Source organism: Pteropus vampyrus, unplaced genomic scaffold, assembly GCF_000151845.1.
Source record: "Pteropus vampyrus isolate Shadow unplaced genomic scaffold, Pvam_2.0 Scaffold363, whole genome shotgun sequence".
NCBI classification, from domain to species: domain Eukaryota; kingdom Metazoa; phylum Chordata; class Mammalia; order Chiroptera; family Pteropodidae; genus Pteropus; species Pteropus vampyrus.
In genome coordinates this window covers 1,257,974-1,270,893 of record NW_011889144.1, presented here as the reverse complement: position 1 = coordinate 1,270,893, position 12,920 = coordinate 1,257,974, and the positions used below count along the sequence as shown (strand labels likewise).

The 12,920-nt window shown below is 44.1% G+C and overlaps 1 protein-coding gene across 1 annotated transcript in view; it reads left to right on the top strand.

Annotated features, from left to right (window-relative positions):
* GRTP1 (growth hormone regulated TBC protein 1) overlaps positions 1-12,920 on the top strand; it is a 26,667-nt gene extending 13,747 nt beyond the window's left edge. The window contains exons 5-7 of the mRNA XM_023522904.1: positions 8,384-8,634; positions 8,718-8,903; positions 12,575-12,920. Of these exons, the coding sequence (XP_023378672.1) occupies positions 8,384-8,634; positions 8,718-8,903; positions 12,575-12,664 (527 nt within the window). The 3' untranslated portion in view covers positions 12,665-12,920. The remainder of the gene's footprint in view (positions 1-8,383; positions 8,635-8,717; positions 8,904-12,574) is intronic.

Sequence of the window (12,920 nt, the reverse complement as noted above, 5' to 3'; positions counted from 1 at the left end):
GATTCAGCTGACAGGTCAAGATTTAATTAAAACATAATTGAATTGTTTGAGATTTGAGGTTAAAAATCCTTTTTGCAGTGGAGTTAAGGAGAAGGAAAATATTTAAGGTGATCGGCACGAGCTAGAGCAGTCAGTCATTTGTGTCTTAGAGCTTGAACTTGGCGGAGACCGTGTGCTTAACTCATCTGTTCCTCAGTCTGTACCATTTGTGTTGAGGCTTGTTGGGCCTTATTGTATGTCTTATTGATCACAAAACCTGAGAGGTTCACTTGGTTTCATGCATGTATTTGTTATTGAGTTTGTGAATGGTTGTAAGAATACAATAATTGTCAACTATTATTACTGTTAAGATGAAAATCATTCCTTTCATACATTTCAACTTTTCTGTTTATTAATGAATACTAATTATCTTAATTACAAATTCATTAACCAACAATTTATATGTTAGTAAACAACCATCGATTTTTATAATGCACAGTATAGACTATAAGCTGCAGAGTAGGCCCACTTTGGGAAGAGAAGTGGCCAGAGCCCTCTTGGTGGGAGAGGACTTGGGGTGAATTCGACCTTCTGTCTTCCCCAGCCATGATCATGGTGATGGTCACAGTGAGCATCATGCTTAGCCTGAAAGGCAAGCCTAGTTGCGAAGTCCTCATGATCGGTGGATCAGGAGGTCACGGCTCTTCATGGCAGTGAGCCCTGGGTCGGTCTTGTTTTCTTTGCCTGCCTCAGAGTTTCCTTCCTGTTCCTCCCCTCCCCCATGCATGCTTCTCTGAGTTGAGCTAGAGCACCCCAGGACAGTGCCCAGGGCCTCCTCTGGAGAGCTGGCTTACATCTCCAGGAACTTTGTGTTGAGACATGAGAGCAGTGTGCATGTAGCATGTTTCAGGTTCCACACTAAACTGTGCCAACATTTTCATTCAGTCCTCAGGACAACTATATCACATAGACACAATTATTAATCCATTTTACGGATGAGGCAAGTAAGACCTAAATCCCACAGCTGTATGCAGCGCAGCCTGGGTTCAGATCCATAGCTACATGACTCTAAGCCCTTGGCAGATGCCCCATGGAAGAGGGAACCTGAGTGGCACCATTAAAGAAAGGCTCTCTCTCTCGAGAGGGAGATGGGGCTCTCCTCATGCTCGGTTCCATTAACAAGGACTAAGGAGTGGACATGCCAGAGGCCAGACTGGATGGAGCTGCCTCTGAGGAAGGGCATGCTGGGGAGGTCCTGCCTGTGAGATAGAGTCTAAAGTGGGAGAGGACTCTAGCAGTCCCAGTTTCAACACGAAGGCTTAAACTGCAGCAGTTGGGAAATTATGAGGAAGAGGGTGTCAAGAGACTTTCCAAATGAAATATTGACAGAGCTTTGTAACACACTCGCTGTTTGCTTCAATTATGTCCTACAACTATATTACAATGAATATTTATATCCACGATCAGTTCAGTTCTGGGAGTTTGGGCAATGTCAGTGAACAAAACATAAAAGGCCCTGCCCTTCTGGAATCTCATTGTAGTAAGAGGTCAAACAATGAGCAACAGCAACCACAACACAACTCCTAATAAATAGGTAAAATATATAGTTTTAATATTCATACATGCAGACCCAAGGAAAAGCTACGAGTCTGAAAATCTGCCTCAATAAGTGGAAGGCAGGGAAAGACTGAAGAAAGAGGCTGGCCACTCCAGTCTGGTAATTAGTAGAGTTTATTAAGGGAAACTTACAAATGAGACGTGTCTTGGGTGGCTGCAAGATGAAATGGATCCCTGCACTGCTTGGCAAGTACCAAAGAATTATATAGGGTAAAAGGAGGAGTAGTCACAGGTACTAGTACATGTTTAACCAAGTCAGGACAACAATCTGTTCCAGAAACCAGCACATAGCAGGAGGCAAGGGAGAGGTGACGATTTATGTCAGAATGATTACGATCAGACAGCTTCTAAATGGAGTTTGCAGAAAGCAACCTCCATTCTGGCCCAGGTCCAGCATGAATGACAGGCATCTATCATGTCTTGGAAAAGTCTCTCCTCTATACTCAATAAACGAAATTTAACTGCGTAAATTTAAAGACCTAACTGGCTTTATTAAATGATTCATGAATCAAGCAGCAACTTTTTTAGCAAGTGGGGAGAGAGTTTGAGGGGTTATATAAGATGGCGACTTTAGTAGAAAGAAGGGCAGGACAAGGAAGTCATCAGCAAGACAAAAATGAAAGTTCATTGGAGGAAAGTAAGAGTTCAGGTGATGACAGCTTCTCATTGCCTGAGCTGCAGAGTCTCCATTGACTGGGCTTGTTGCTGAGCAAGAGGAAAATCTTCCTCCTCCTGGATGAGTAAATTAGTAAAGTATTGTGGACTGTAATTGACTCTCTTCCTATTGAGATCTGTAACTGAGGTCTTCCTGTTTGGGGTAGTTGGATCTCAAGTGGTACGGTGTGTGTGCTCTCTCTACAGGCCTTCCCACCTCCAATTTCAGTTGAGGTTTCCTTTCATTTTCACAATAGAGGATTAGGAGGTGATAAATGCTGACTTAGAAAAACAAAAAAACAAAAGCAAGACTCCACATTGCCCCTAAGGTGGTAGCGTCCTTATAGAGACTTGTTTTAAGTTCATGAAATGTCATTTTCTATCATTATTAGGTTTAGTCAAACTAAACTGCAGGGCCATCAGGTCTTGATTCAAAAACAAAAGAAAATATCAAAGTAAAAATGTTAGGGCTGTGGGAGAAAAAAAGGATTAATCTTGTCATTGTAGGGCTCTCCAGATGGCAAAAGGGCAGCTCTGTGTCATGTTCACTGAATTCTGGTTGCACAAACTAGATCGTTTCGGCACCACAGTTATCCTGCTTTTAGTTGTTTTCTTTACTTATACAAAAAATGCAAATATGTTCTTATTTCAAAAGTTCAAAAAATATAGTACTGATTATAGAAAAAACAAGCGACGGTCTTCCTTTACTAATACTCTCTTCCCATTTCTCTCCTACGTGGAGGTACTTATTATCATGTTATCAATTTATGGTATATATTTCCAGAATTTTTTCTGTGCATTTATATATACATATGTGTATAAGCACACAAATTAAAGAGTGGAAAATTTAAGACATAGGAAATAAAGAAAACACAGATAGAAAAGATGAACTGAGACAAAAGCTGGTTATTGGAAAAACTGACAAAATAGACAAACCTCTGGCAAGACTGATGAAAAATGGATAAGGTATTTAGAAATGAAAAGGGTGCTATAATTTGAAAATCTGTAGATTTTTAAAAATCATCAGAGAATAGGAATAAACTGAAGAGACAAATGGATAATTTTGAGATAATAACAGTTTGACGAAGCTGACTTGAGAGCAAATGGAACATCTAAATGGACATATGCACAAACATACAAAATATCTTCACAGACAGGCAAAATCTCGTCAAAACTTGAAGAGACAGATAATTCCTTTATTTTTTATAAATCTTGCAGAAAGTAGAAAAACTACTAATCAACTCATGTTATGAAGCTAATGTAACCTTGCCATCATGCAGGCTAATCTTACTCGTAAATACAGCCATACAAATCCTAATTTAAATAATAATAGCATTAGCAACTGGAATCCAGTGATGGTTATGTATTATTATTTTTTATCTAAAGAGTTTATCCCAGGAATGCAAGGATGGCTTAATCATACAGAAGAATCAAGAGCAAAGTAAAGCAAAAGAGGCTTGAAAGAAGATTATTGAAAATTTATTATAATGCCATAATAATGAAAATTTTGTGGTAGTAGGTTATGGATGGATAAACAGAATTGAGTGGCCATAAATCAATTAGTCTACTGATATATCTCTTAATCTGTGGGAACTTGGTATGTAAGATAAATTGATTAGTGGGTAAAGAAAGACTATTTAAAACATCATTCTTTGGCAGTTCACTGTCTATATGGAAGAAAACAAAATTAGACCATTATTTCTATTCCAAATGGATTCAAGACTTACATGAAAAAGCAAACATGTAATTTACAAAATAGAAAACCTGAATGGCAACAGAGTTATGAAAAGATGACCAAGTTTTCCTGTAAGCAAAGAGATGCAGATTTAAACAACACTGAAGTAGGACATCAAAGGCTTCAGCACAGCCCTCTGATGGCTGCCACTTCTGGGCCAGTGACACCCGATTTCAGAGCAGTTGAAACAGGATAAAAGTCAGTATTAGAACTGAAGACAGCATTCTGTTACTGTCTTCTCACAAAGGTGGAACTAGGGGCAGAGAGTAACTTCATAGTCAGAGGACCCGCCTCACCACCTCCTGCCTTGTTGATGGAGCCCTCCTCAGGCACCGCTGCTTCCAGGATTATTACGTTGTTGCATAAAAGCTAATAGTTTCAGTTTACTTAAAGGATTTCACTTTTTACACATAAATGCCTCTATGGTCCTAAGTCAACAGAACATAAACAAGCAATGTCTACACACGAAACATGGCAGTCATACGTCCATGTGCAGAATTCAGTCTCATGCAGACCTCCTGTGACATCAGGCAGCCTCTTTGGGAACTAATGGTGACTGCCCTGATTAGTCACCACTTAAACAAAGGCATCCAGTGAGAGGATGCAAGAGGAAAAGCAGAATCAGCTACTTTGTGGTTAGAAGAGGACTCCTGAGACTTGCAGAAAATCCATGTAAGGACCAGGCTCTGAGTTCCTGGTGCTAATGATGCCATCTGACTTTGAAAATGGAGTGGGGAGTGACATCTTGGGTAATTACACTGAGTGAAGAGTGAGGAGTCAGTGCAATAATGAACTAATTATACATTGGCATCCTGAAAAGCTGGTCGGACCTGTTTTCCCTTGAAACAAAGGGAAACAGGTTGTTAATTGCTCATCACAGAAATACCCCAGCTCAGACTAGAGGGTGTGGCCGACATGAGGACTGATAAGGCATATTCTGTGTGGTGAGGCTCACAGTCCCTGAGGAGTAGAGGTGGAACAGGGCAAGGATCACTGGACTCCCTTCATCTCAACTGCACCAGAGCATGTAGGCCACGTGTCCTCTTGATTAACTTACCTGTAGGGTCTCCCCCAGGTTGTGTGTTGCATTCCATAGCCTGTGCCCTACTCCTGTGAGACGTGTGCTTGCTTTTCCACAGGCAGGCACTTCATCCTTGGGCTGAAGAGCATCAGTTTTAAAATGAAGACTACACAGGTTTGAATTCAGCTCTAGCACTTACTACTTATGTAGCAATAATCACAGGCAGGTTTCTAAATCTGTGCACCCCCACCCACACAGCAGCACCCACACCTGAGACAGTACCCCTGTGCCTGCCCTGCACACCCCACCCCCCGCCCTCCCGCAAAGCACCATTCAGCCTTCTTATGTGCTGACACAGCCATTAGGTTGTTTGCAAAGGTGAGTGTCCCCAGGAGAATCATGTCTCGGGGCCCAAGGTTAGCGAGGCCAGTTCAGGGGCTGTGTAGGGTGTTTCTTTGTTCCTGTGCGCAGTCAAATGCTGGCCCTGATGTGTGCCCTTCTGCTCAGACCGTAGTTAGGGCAATGCTGCAGGTAGGGCCTAGAAGGAATTGTAGTTTGTCTCGCTTTCAACAATCAAGGGCAAAATACATGGAGGAAGGAAAATGGAGAGGTTGGGAGGGTTTCAGTGATCTTCTCCTGGTGACTGACTCAGACCTGTGGCGGTATGGGTTGTGCTTTTGACATCTATTTTGGGAAGCTGCTGTAAGCCTCTCTAACCAAGAACAAGGTCGTACTGTGCTTGCAGCTTAAATGTCTTTCTTGGCAAATCCTCTTATCACTCTTGCTCTTAAACCTGGCTCTCTCTGAGATGTCACTCATATAATTGGGTTGGCACTCAGGACACTCTTGAAAGGAGAACAGAGGACCTTTGCTTCTTTCTCTCCAGATGGACCAGAATATTGCGGAATTAAAAAGGAAAAAGAGATCAAATGGCTCAAAGTTTCAAGAGTTAGATAAAAAATACATGAAAAGGAAGGTTTTTTTTTAATCCCTGGTATTTTATAACCAAATCGGCTTCTATTAAATTATGTTCAGTGTACTTTAGTATTTAACATAATTTATTTTAGCTTACTTTTTGAAAGTTAGCAACATGGCTGTGATAGCATGTCAATATTTATAATGACTATTTTAAAATTTTAACCAAAAGATTTTATCTCGTCCCTTTGCCACGGTGAGTGACCAAACTGCGTAGGAGCAGCAGGAGGAGATACGATGTTTCACAGTATGCAGAATGTGTGCAGTTTCCTATTTTATTACATAGGTTACTTTTACTAAGTTTTTATAGCAAAAATTAAGAATTAAAATTTATTATAATACATCACATTAACAGGCTAGAAAGTTTTTTGGCGAGAAAAGTATCCTTCAAAAGATACACATGCTGTTGGAAGTGTTGGTTTGTCTGTCTGTCTGTCTGAGCTTGTGGTCACAGAGCTGTAGGAATGACTGCCTGCCTGCCAGCGCCCGAGCCCTGTAATGAGGGAAACAGAGTGGCCATGAGGTCGCCTTAGCAGGTTATGCTGTCCGTGTTCCGACAGCCCAGGGTCCCCAAGCCACTAACAGAGCAGAGATTTCTCCAAATTAAGCTGTCATCCCTCTAGGAATGAACGAGAAAAATTTTAGACTTAACGTTGCCTCTGCCTTTCTGTATTCAGAGTGGTGGGGACACTTGGCTCCTTATAGAATTTCTGGTAAATGTAAGGAAAGGTCTTCTGCCCTAACGTTGGAGAAAGCATGTGGGGTTCCATGGGAACCTTCTCTCAGCAGCTGCACGTGTTCATATGTCTCTGCACACGTGAGCACATGCATGTGGGTTGACAGCGTCTGAATGTCCATTGTCCAGGAGCTGGTAGAGTGGGTTATGGCCTATCCTTGCAAAGGTGCCTTACAAAAGGTATGTGAGGCCATGTATATGAGGGTGTGCAAAGGGTTGTATGTGCAAAGAGTGTGCAAAAGGTCCTCTTTGCAAGGTAAGTAAATCTGTTATGTGATATTGAAAGAATGGGGCAGGCCAGTCAAACTGCTTAGTGATGATTAGGTTACCTGGGGACAATGGTGTTGGGGGGGCAACTTTCACTTTTCAGTTTTCACTCTATTGTGTAATGTTCCAATTTATTATAAAATAGAGAGGAATAAGTAAAAAACACAACACTGGTAGACAAGGGAGAGTACATCCTGTGCTCAGAGGACCCAGGATGCACAGGGGGTGTTGGCACACTGCTGGAGAAGCCATCATGGCCGAGGCAGCCACTGTCCTCGAAGCTCCAAGTTTGCCCCATTAAGGGCACACGTTTTACCCTATATCCTGTGGTTTAGGCCAAATTTTTCCAATATTGTGTTCACCCACGCTGTTTGCTCTGGGGAGGCGGGTGGGTGCAGGGGGATGGGGAGGGGCTGCCTGCTTCAAGCCCCACCCCTTCCTTACTCTGTATGTGGGCGTGGCATGGTGACACTGAGTTGGCTTGTTCCTGCACACTTGTCCTCCACGGCCGGGCCATAGCCACCTCCACCCTGAGGTTTGTCTTGTTCCCAGGAAGGAGCTCGCTATGGCAGGGCTGTCTCTGCAGCCCAGGTGGTCCTGTGCCTGCTCCACCCCCCCCCAAACCAAGAAGCCTGTTGTGAGTAGATCCCTGACTGCAGAGGCTCTCTCCCTCAGTTGACACGACGGGAAAAAGGCCCATTTTTAAAGTTTTATTTTTCTTGTGATAAAATAGACATAACGTCAAATTTGCCATGTTTATCATCTTAAGTATACATACAGTTCAGTGGCATCAAGTGCATCCATATTGTGTAACTATCGCCACTGTCCATCTCCAGAATTTTCTCATCTTCCCAAACTGAAACTCTGTCCCTATTAAATAACGGCTCCCCATTCCCCTCCCCCAGCCCCTGGCACCCACCATTCTACCTATGATTTTGATGGCTCTAGGCACTTCGCATAAGTGGAATCATATACGATTTCTATTGTGACTGGTTTATTTCACTTAGCTTGATGTTCATCCATGTTGTACCATGTGGCAGAGTTTCCCTCCTTTTTAAGGCTGAATAATATTCCATTGTATTTGTAGACCACATTTTGTTTGTCCATTCATCCATAGTAGACACTTGGTTACATCCACTTTTTGGCTGTTGTGAATAATGCTGCTATGAACATGGGTGTGCAAATATCCTTGCTTTCTGCCAGCAGATTTTAACCGATGCCCAGCAGGGCCTCACTATCCAGAGCCCCCAGGGATTCTGGGGGGCTTTGTTTGGGAATATCTTCCAGGAGCCCCTGCATCCGCACAGCGCAACATCTTGCCCCAAGTCTCTCCTCCTCTTCTGGAGAGTATGCTCCACGAATAGCCCTTTTTTCTTTCCCTGGCTGAGAGGAGAATGAGGGATGGGGCTGGCAGGGGCTGTGGTTTATGGACCAAGTGATACACATTTCTGGGTTTCTCTCCTCATCCCCGTGACAGATTACTACAGCCCTGCAATGCTGGGCCTGAAGATGGACCAGGAGGTCCTGGGGGAGCTGGTGAGGACCAAGCTGCCGGCGGTGGCGGCCCTGATGGATGGGCACGGTGTTCTGTGGACTCTGGTCGTGTCACGCTGGTTCATCTGCCTGTTTGTGGACATCCTGCCTGTGGAGGTGAGTGTGTCCCCCGCCTTGCTGGGACCAGGGCTGGCTGAGGTCACCGTGCAGTGATGCACCATTTCTCTGTTTCTCTGTAGACAGTGCTTCGAATCTGGGATTGTTTGTTCAATGAAGGCTCAAAGATTATCTTCCGGGTGGCCCTGACCCTAATTAAACAACATCAGGCTTTTATTTTGGAAGCCACCAGTGTTGCAGACATTTGTGAAAAGTTCAAGGAGATCACCAAAGGGAGTTTTGTGATGGAATGTCACACTTTTATGCAGGTGAGGTTTGTCTGTGTGTGCTCAGCCTGTGCTTTGCTCTGCTATTCCATTCGCTCAGCCCGTGAAGTGGGTGTCCTGGCTTTGCACTCGATCTGTCTGTCTGGCAAAGCATCTGTCCCTGAGTTTCCTTTGGACCTCTGTCTTAGCTGAGTCCCTTTACCCCTTCCTTCTCAAGCAGCCACTTCTAGGCCCATTTCCTGGCACCCAGGGCCTGCTGACAGATACGTGGGGGCCACCTGCCTGGAGTCTAGTGGCTGCTGCCCCTCCTCCTGTGCCATCAGCCATGCAGCAGCTTGCCCTGAAGTGGGCAGGGTCCAGTGCCGATGAGACCTGCTGTAGGGCCAGTCCAGGTTTACCAGGGCAGAAGCATGGAGGGCTCAAGGACACAAACATGTCTAATCCACACTTTACTTTCTCTGGGCCTAGGAGGTGGCAGAGTTCTCTGAGTCCTGGAGCCCCTGCTGAGCCTGCTGCCTGTGCTTTTGGTCTCAGAGGGCTTTTCTGATGACCCTGTCTACAGGAGGTCTCCTGTTTCTCCTCGTCCTAGTGGGGTCACAGGCTATGTACACCAGCGATGCCCAACCTTTTTGACACCAGGGACCAGTGCTCCTATGAGAACCTAATGCCTGATGATCTGAGGTGGAGCTGAGGCGGTGATGCTAGCACTGGGGAGCAGAAGCAAATACACATGAAGCTTCGCTCGCTTGCCCACCACTCACCTCCTGCTGTGCAGCCCGGTTCCTAACAGGCCGTGGACTGGTACTGATCCATGGCCCAGGGTTTGGGGACCCCTGATGTAGATGACTCAGACCTGCTGAGTGAATAAAGTGGGAGCTGCACCCAGCAGGCCTTCCGAGGAGGCCACAGAGCTGGGGCAGGCTTAGGCTGGTAAGGCAGGTTTTAGATGGCCTAGTGGGAAGAGGGTGAGAGGTGGGAGCAGAGCCCAGAACTGGAATGGCCCTGGAGGGAGGTAATGACTGCTGGCACTGAGCAACCTTGATCTAGAGTGCCTGGCCCACCTTGCTTTTCACGTTTACATTTGAAGTAATTACAAATTCAAAGGAGGTAGCAGAGGGCACAGGGATGTATTCATGTGGCACATTGTTTCTATTCCTGGGAAGGCCAGCTACTTCTCCACACCTCCCTGGAAGGGAGCAAGCACTTTGCTGTGGCAGATTTGGCTGGGAGCGGCTAGGGGCGGTCTTCTGGTGGCTGGGACCGTCTTAGAAAGAATCTAGGGCACCGAGCCAGAGATTTCCTGCCTTGAGCTTTCTCCACACCACTCTGGAAGTGAAGCGGGGCAGCTCTGGGGAGTGAGAGAAAACCCAAGGCCTTCATCCTGGGGCTCTAGCAGGGAGGGAGTTTCACTTTTACCTGGCCTCAGATATGACCTCCCCTCTAGCTGCTGTGGTGGTCACCAGGGTCACATGCATCTTCTGAATGGCTGGAGGGTAAGCGGTCATGAGCGCTGACATTTCAGCTCATACCAGGCCATACTCACCAGCCAGCAATCTCAGTAAAGAGGAGGTGGTGACGACGGACGAGAAATGTTATTGAACAGAAACCAATAACTGATTAATCAGTTATTGAACAGAAACCAATAACTGATTAATTTGGAGGCTTATCAGGTAGAACTTGGAGCCCATCACCCATGACTAAATGCCTCCTCTGGAACGAGTAACTTCTCCATCCTCGAAGTCTTCAAGTAGCCCAGTGGCCTCTTGCTGAGAATGTTAAAGGGGACTCCAAGCAGCAGATGGCAAGATTGTGCCTCTTCCAGGTATCATACAAGTCTGTATGTGGAGGAGTTCGTAGGAGCTGGGCACTGAGCTCAGGCAGAATCATAGCTTGCCCTTCTCTGTATAGCTGCTGGCAGGTTTCATGATTTCTTTTAGACTCAGTTTCCTCATTTATAATAGAGTGGAGATGATAAGTCCTACATCCCAGGGTTGTTTAGGTTTTTTTGTTTGTTTGTTTTTAATGAGATATAATTCCTAGACCATAAAATTCATCCTTTTAACGTATGTAAGTTCAGAGGTCTAGTTTCATTATCTAGTTTCATCATTTAGTTACAAGACATTTCATCGCCCTAAAAGAGAACACCATATCCCTCCCCAAGCCCCTGGCAAGGACCAGTTTACTTTCTGTCTCTGTGGATTTGCCATTTCATATAAACAGAATCAAACAATGTGTGACTTTTTGTGACTGGCTTCTTTAACTCAGCCTAATGCTTTCAAGGTTTTTAGCTCTAACTAGCATTATCATTTCAGTGTTTAGCAGAGTACCTTGCACACAGTAGTAAGTGCTTAATAAGTACTACTATTTATAAAGTGCAAGAAGCAGCAAGGCAGTTGACTGGTCTGCCCGTGAGCCGGTTGCAGGTGGGTGAGCTGTCCACAGCAGGACTTGGCCCAAAGGTGCTCTGTGAGTATGGCTGGCTCCAGGGAAGCACAGAGGATCATGAGGACACTGGGTAGGTTTTACCAGTTTACCCACATCAAAATAAAAACACTGTGTAAAGAAACATCGTGTATCATTGCATAGAATAAATGTAGCCATTCAAGGGAAGTCGGCTGGGAAGCAGCTAGTATAGTGAGTCTTATTTTCTCAGCGATCTCTACAAAATTGTATATGTAGTTCTGTATTTAAAAAACAAACAAACAAACAAACAAACAAAGCACAGCACTTGCAGTCCATACATCAGAGCTCTCTGAAATCCTATACAGGAATCTCTAGAATTTCCTGGAGAATAAAAACAGTGATCTCATATTGGAGCTCAGTGGAACATGAATGGGCAGAGGACAGTTGAACACTCAGAGGACAGTTGCACATCTCAGAGGACTTGATTTACTTCCCACTTTTCAAGAATGTGGATACTTATATAGATATTCTTCCTTGACCTTTGCTGCCATGTATTATGAAACTATGGAAGAATTTCTGAAATGAAATTTTTTAAAAAAACTTTAATGCTAGTTACACTTGGCCTAAATTATAACCGTGAATTTCTCAACATTTGGCCTAATTTATAACCGTGGATTTCTCAGCAGTAACTGCACAAATGATTATTAAATTATTCATAAAGCTGCGATGGCACATACCCTAGTCTGAAACGTTTGTTTTCATGCCAATCACAACACTGCCTCTGGAGTCCCATGGCTGTGGCCACCTGTGTGCTTGCTCTCTCACTGAGGCACAGTTTTTTCTCCTGACTGTGAAGCAGTTTTCTCTTTTGCTAGAAATTAGTCTGAGGCTCTTCTGCTTCCACTTCTCAAATCTGGTTTCTTACGCTTTACTTAGTCTGCTCGTGAATGGCCTGACAGGCTTCAGAGCTGCTACAGGATACATACAGTTAAAGGTTCTAAACAAAAAGAACAAAACACAAACACCAAAAGCAAAAATGCACAAATAGGAATACTTCGAACTCAAAAACTGGACAGCAAATGAAACAAGTAACAAGAGTGAAGAGGAAAAATATTTGCAAACCAAGTATCTGATAAGAGTTAATATCCAGAACTTATAAAGAACTACGTGGGACTGAGGGCTGTCCTCCCTCACTGTGCAAAAGGCCAGTTTTTGTCGGTCGGTCTGCCACAGCCTAGCCTTTAACGGGACAGCTAAGGTAAAAACATGTTTTGGGTTTGTTTTTAAAAGTCTTTCCATTTCTCTTCCAGAAAATATTCTCAGAGCCCGGAAGCTTGTCTATGACCACTATCACCAGGCTTCGAGAGAGCTGTAGGGCCAAGCTGCTGGTGCAGGGGTGACTCAGACTTTCTCCCCTCTCCACTGACCACAAGACTTCATTTCCAGAGTTGACCAATTTTTACTGCTTTCCTTTTTAGTGCTGAAAATACTTGATGTCTCTACACCTTAGTTGTGAATTTTTTTAAAGAGCAATATAAAATCATGTCATTCTGTAACTGATTGAGCTGTGAAGTCATAAATTTCTAAAAATATATTTTTACCTGAGACAATAATATATAAAATGTAAGAGATGTGCATTTGTATTTAATAAAGTAT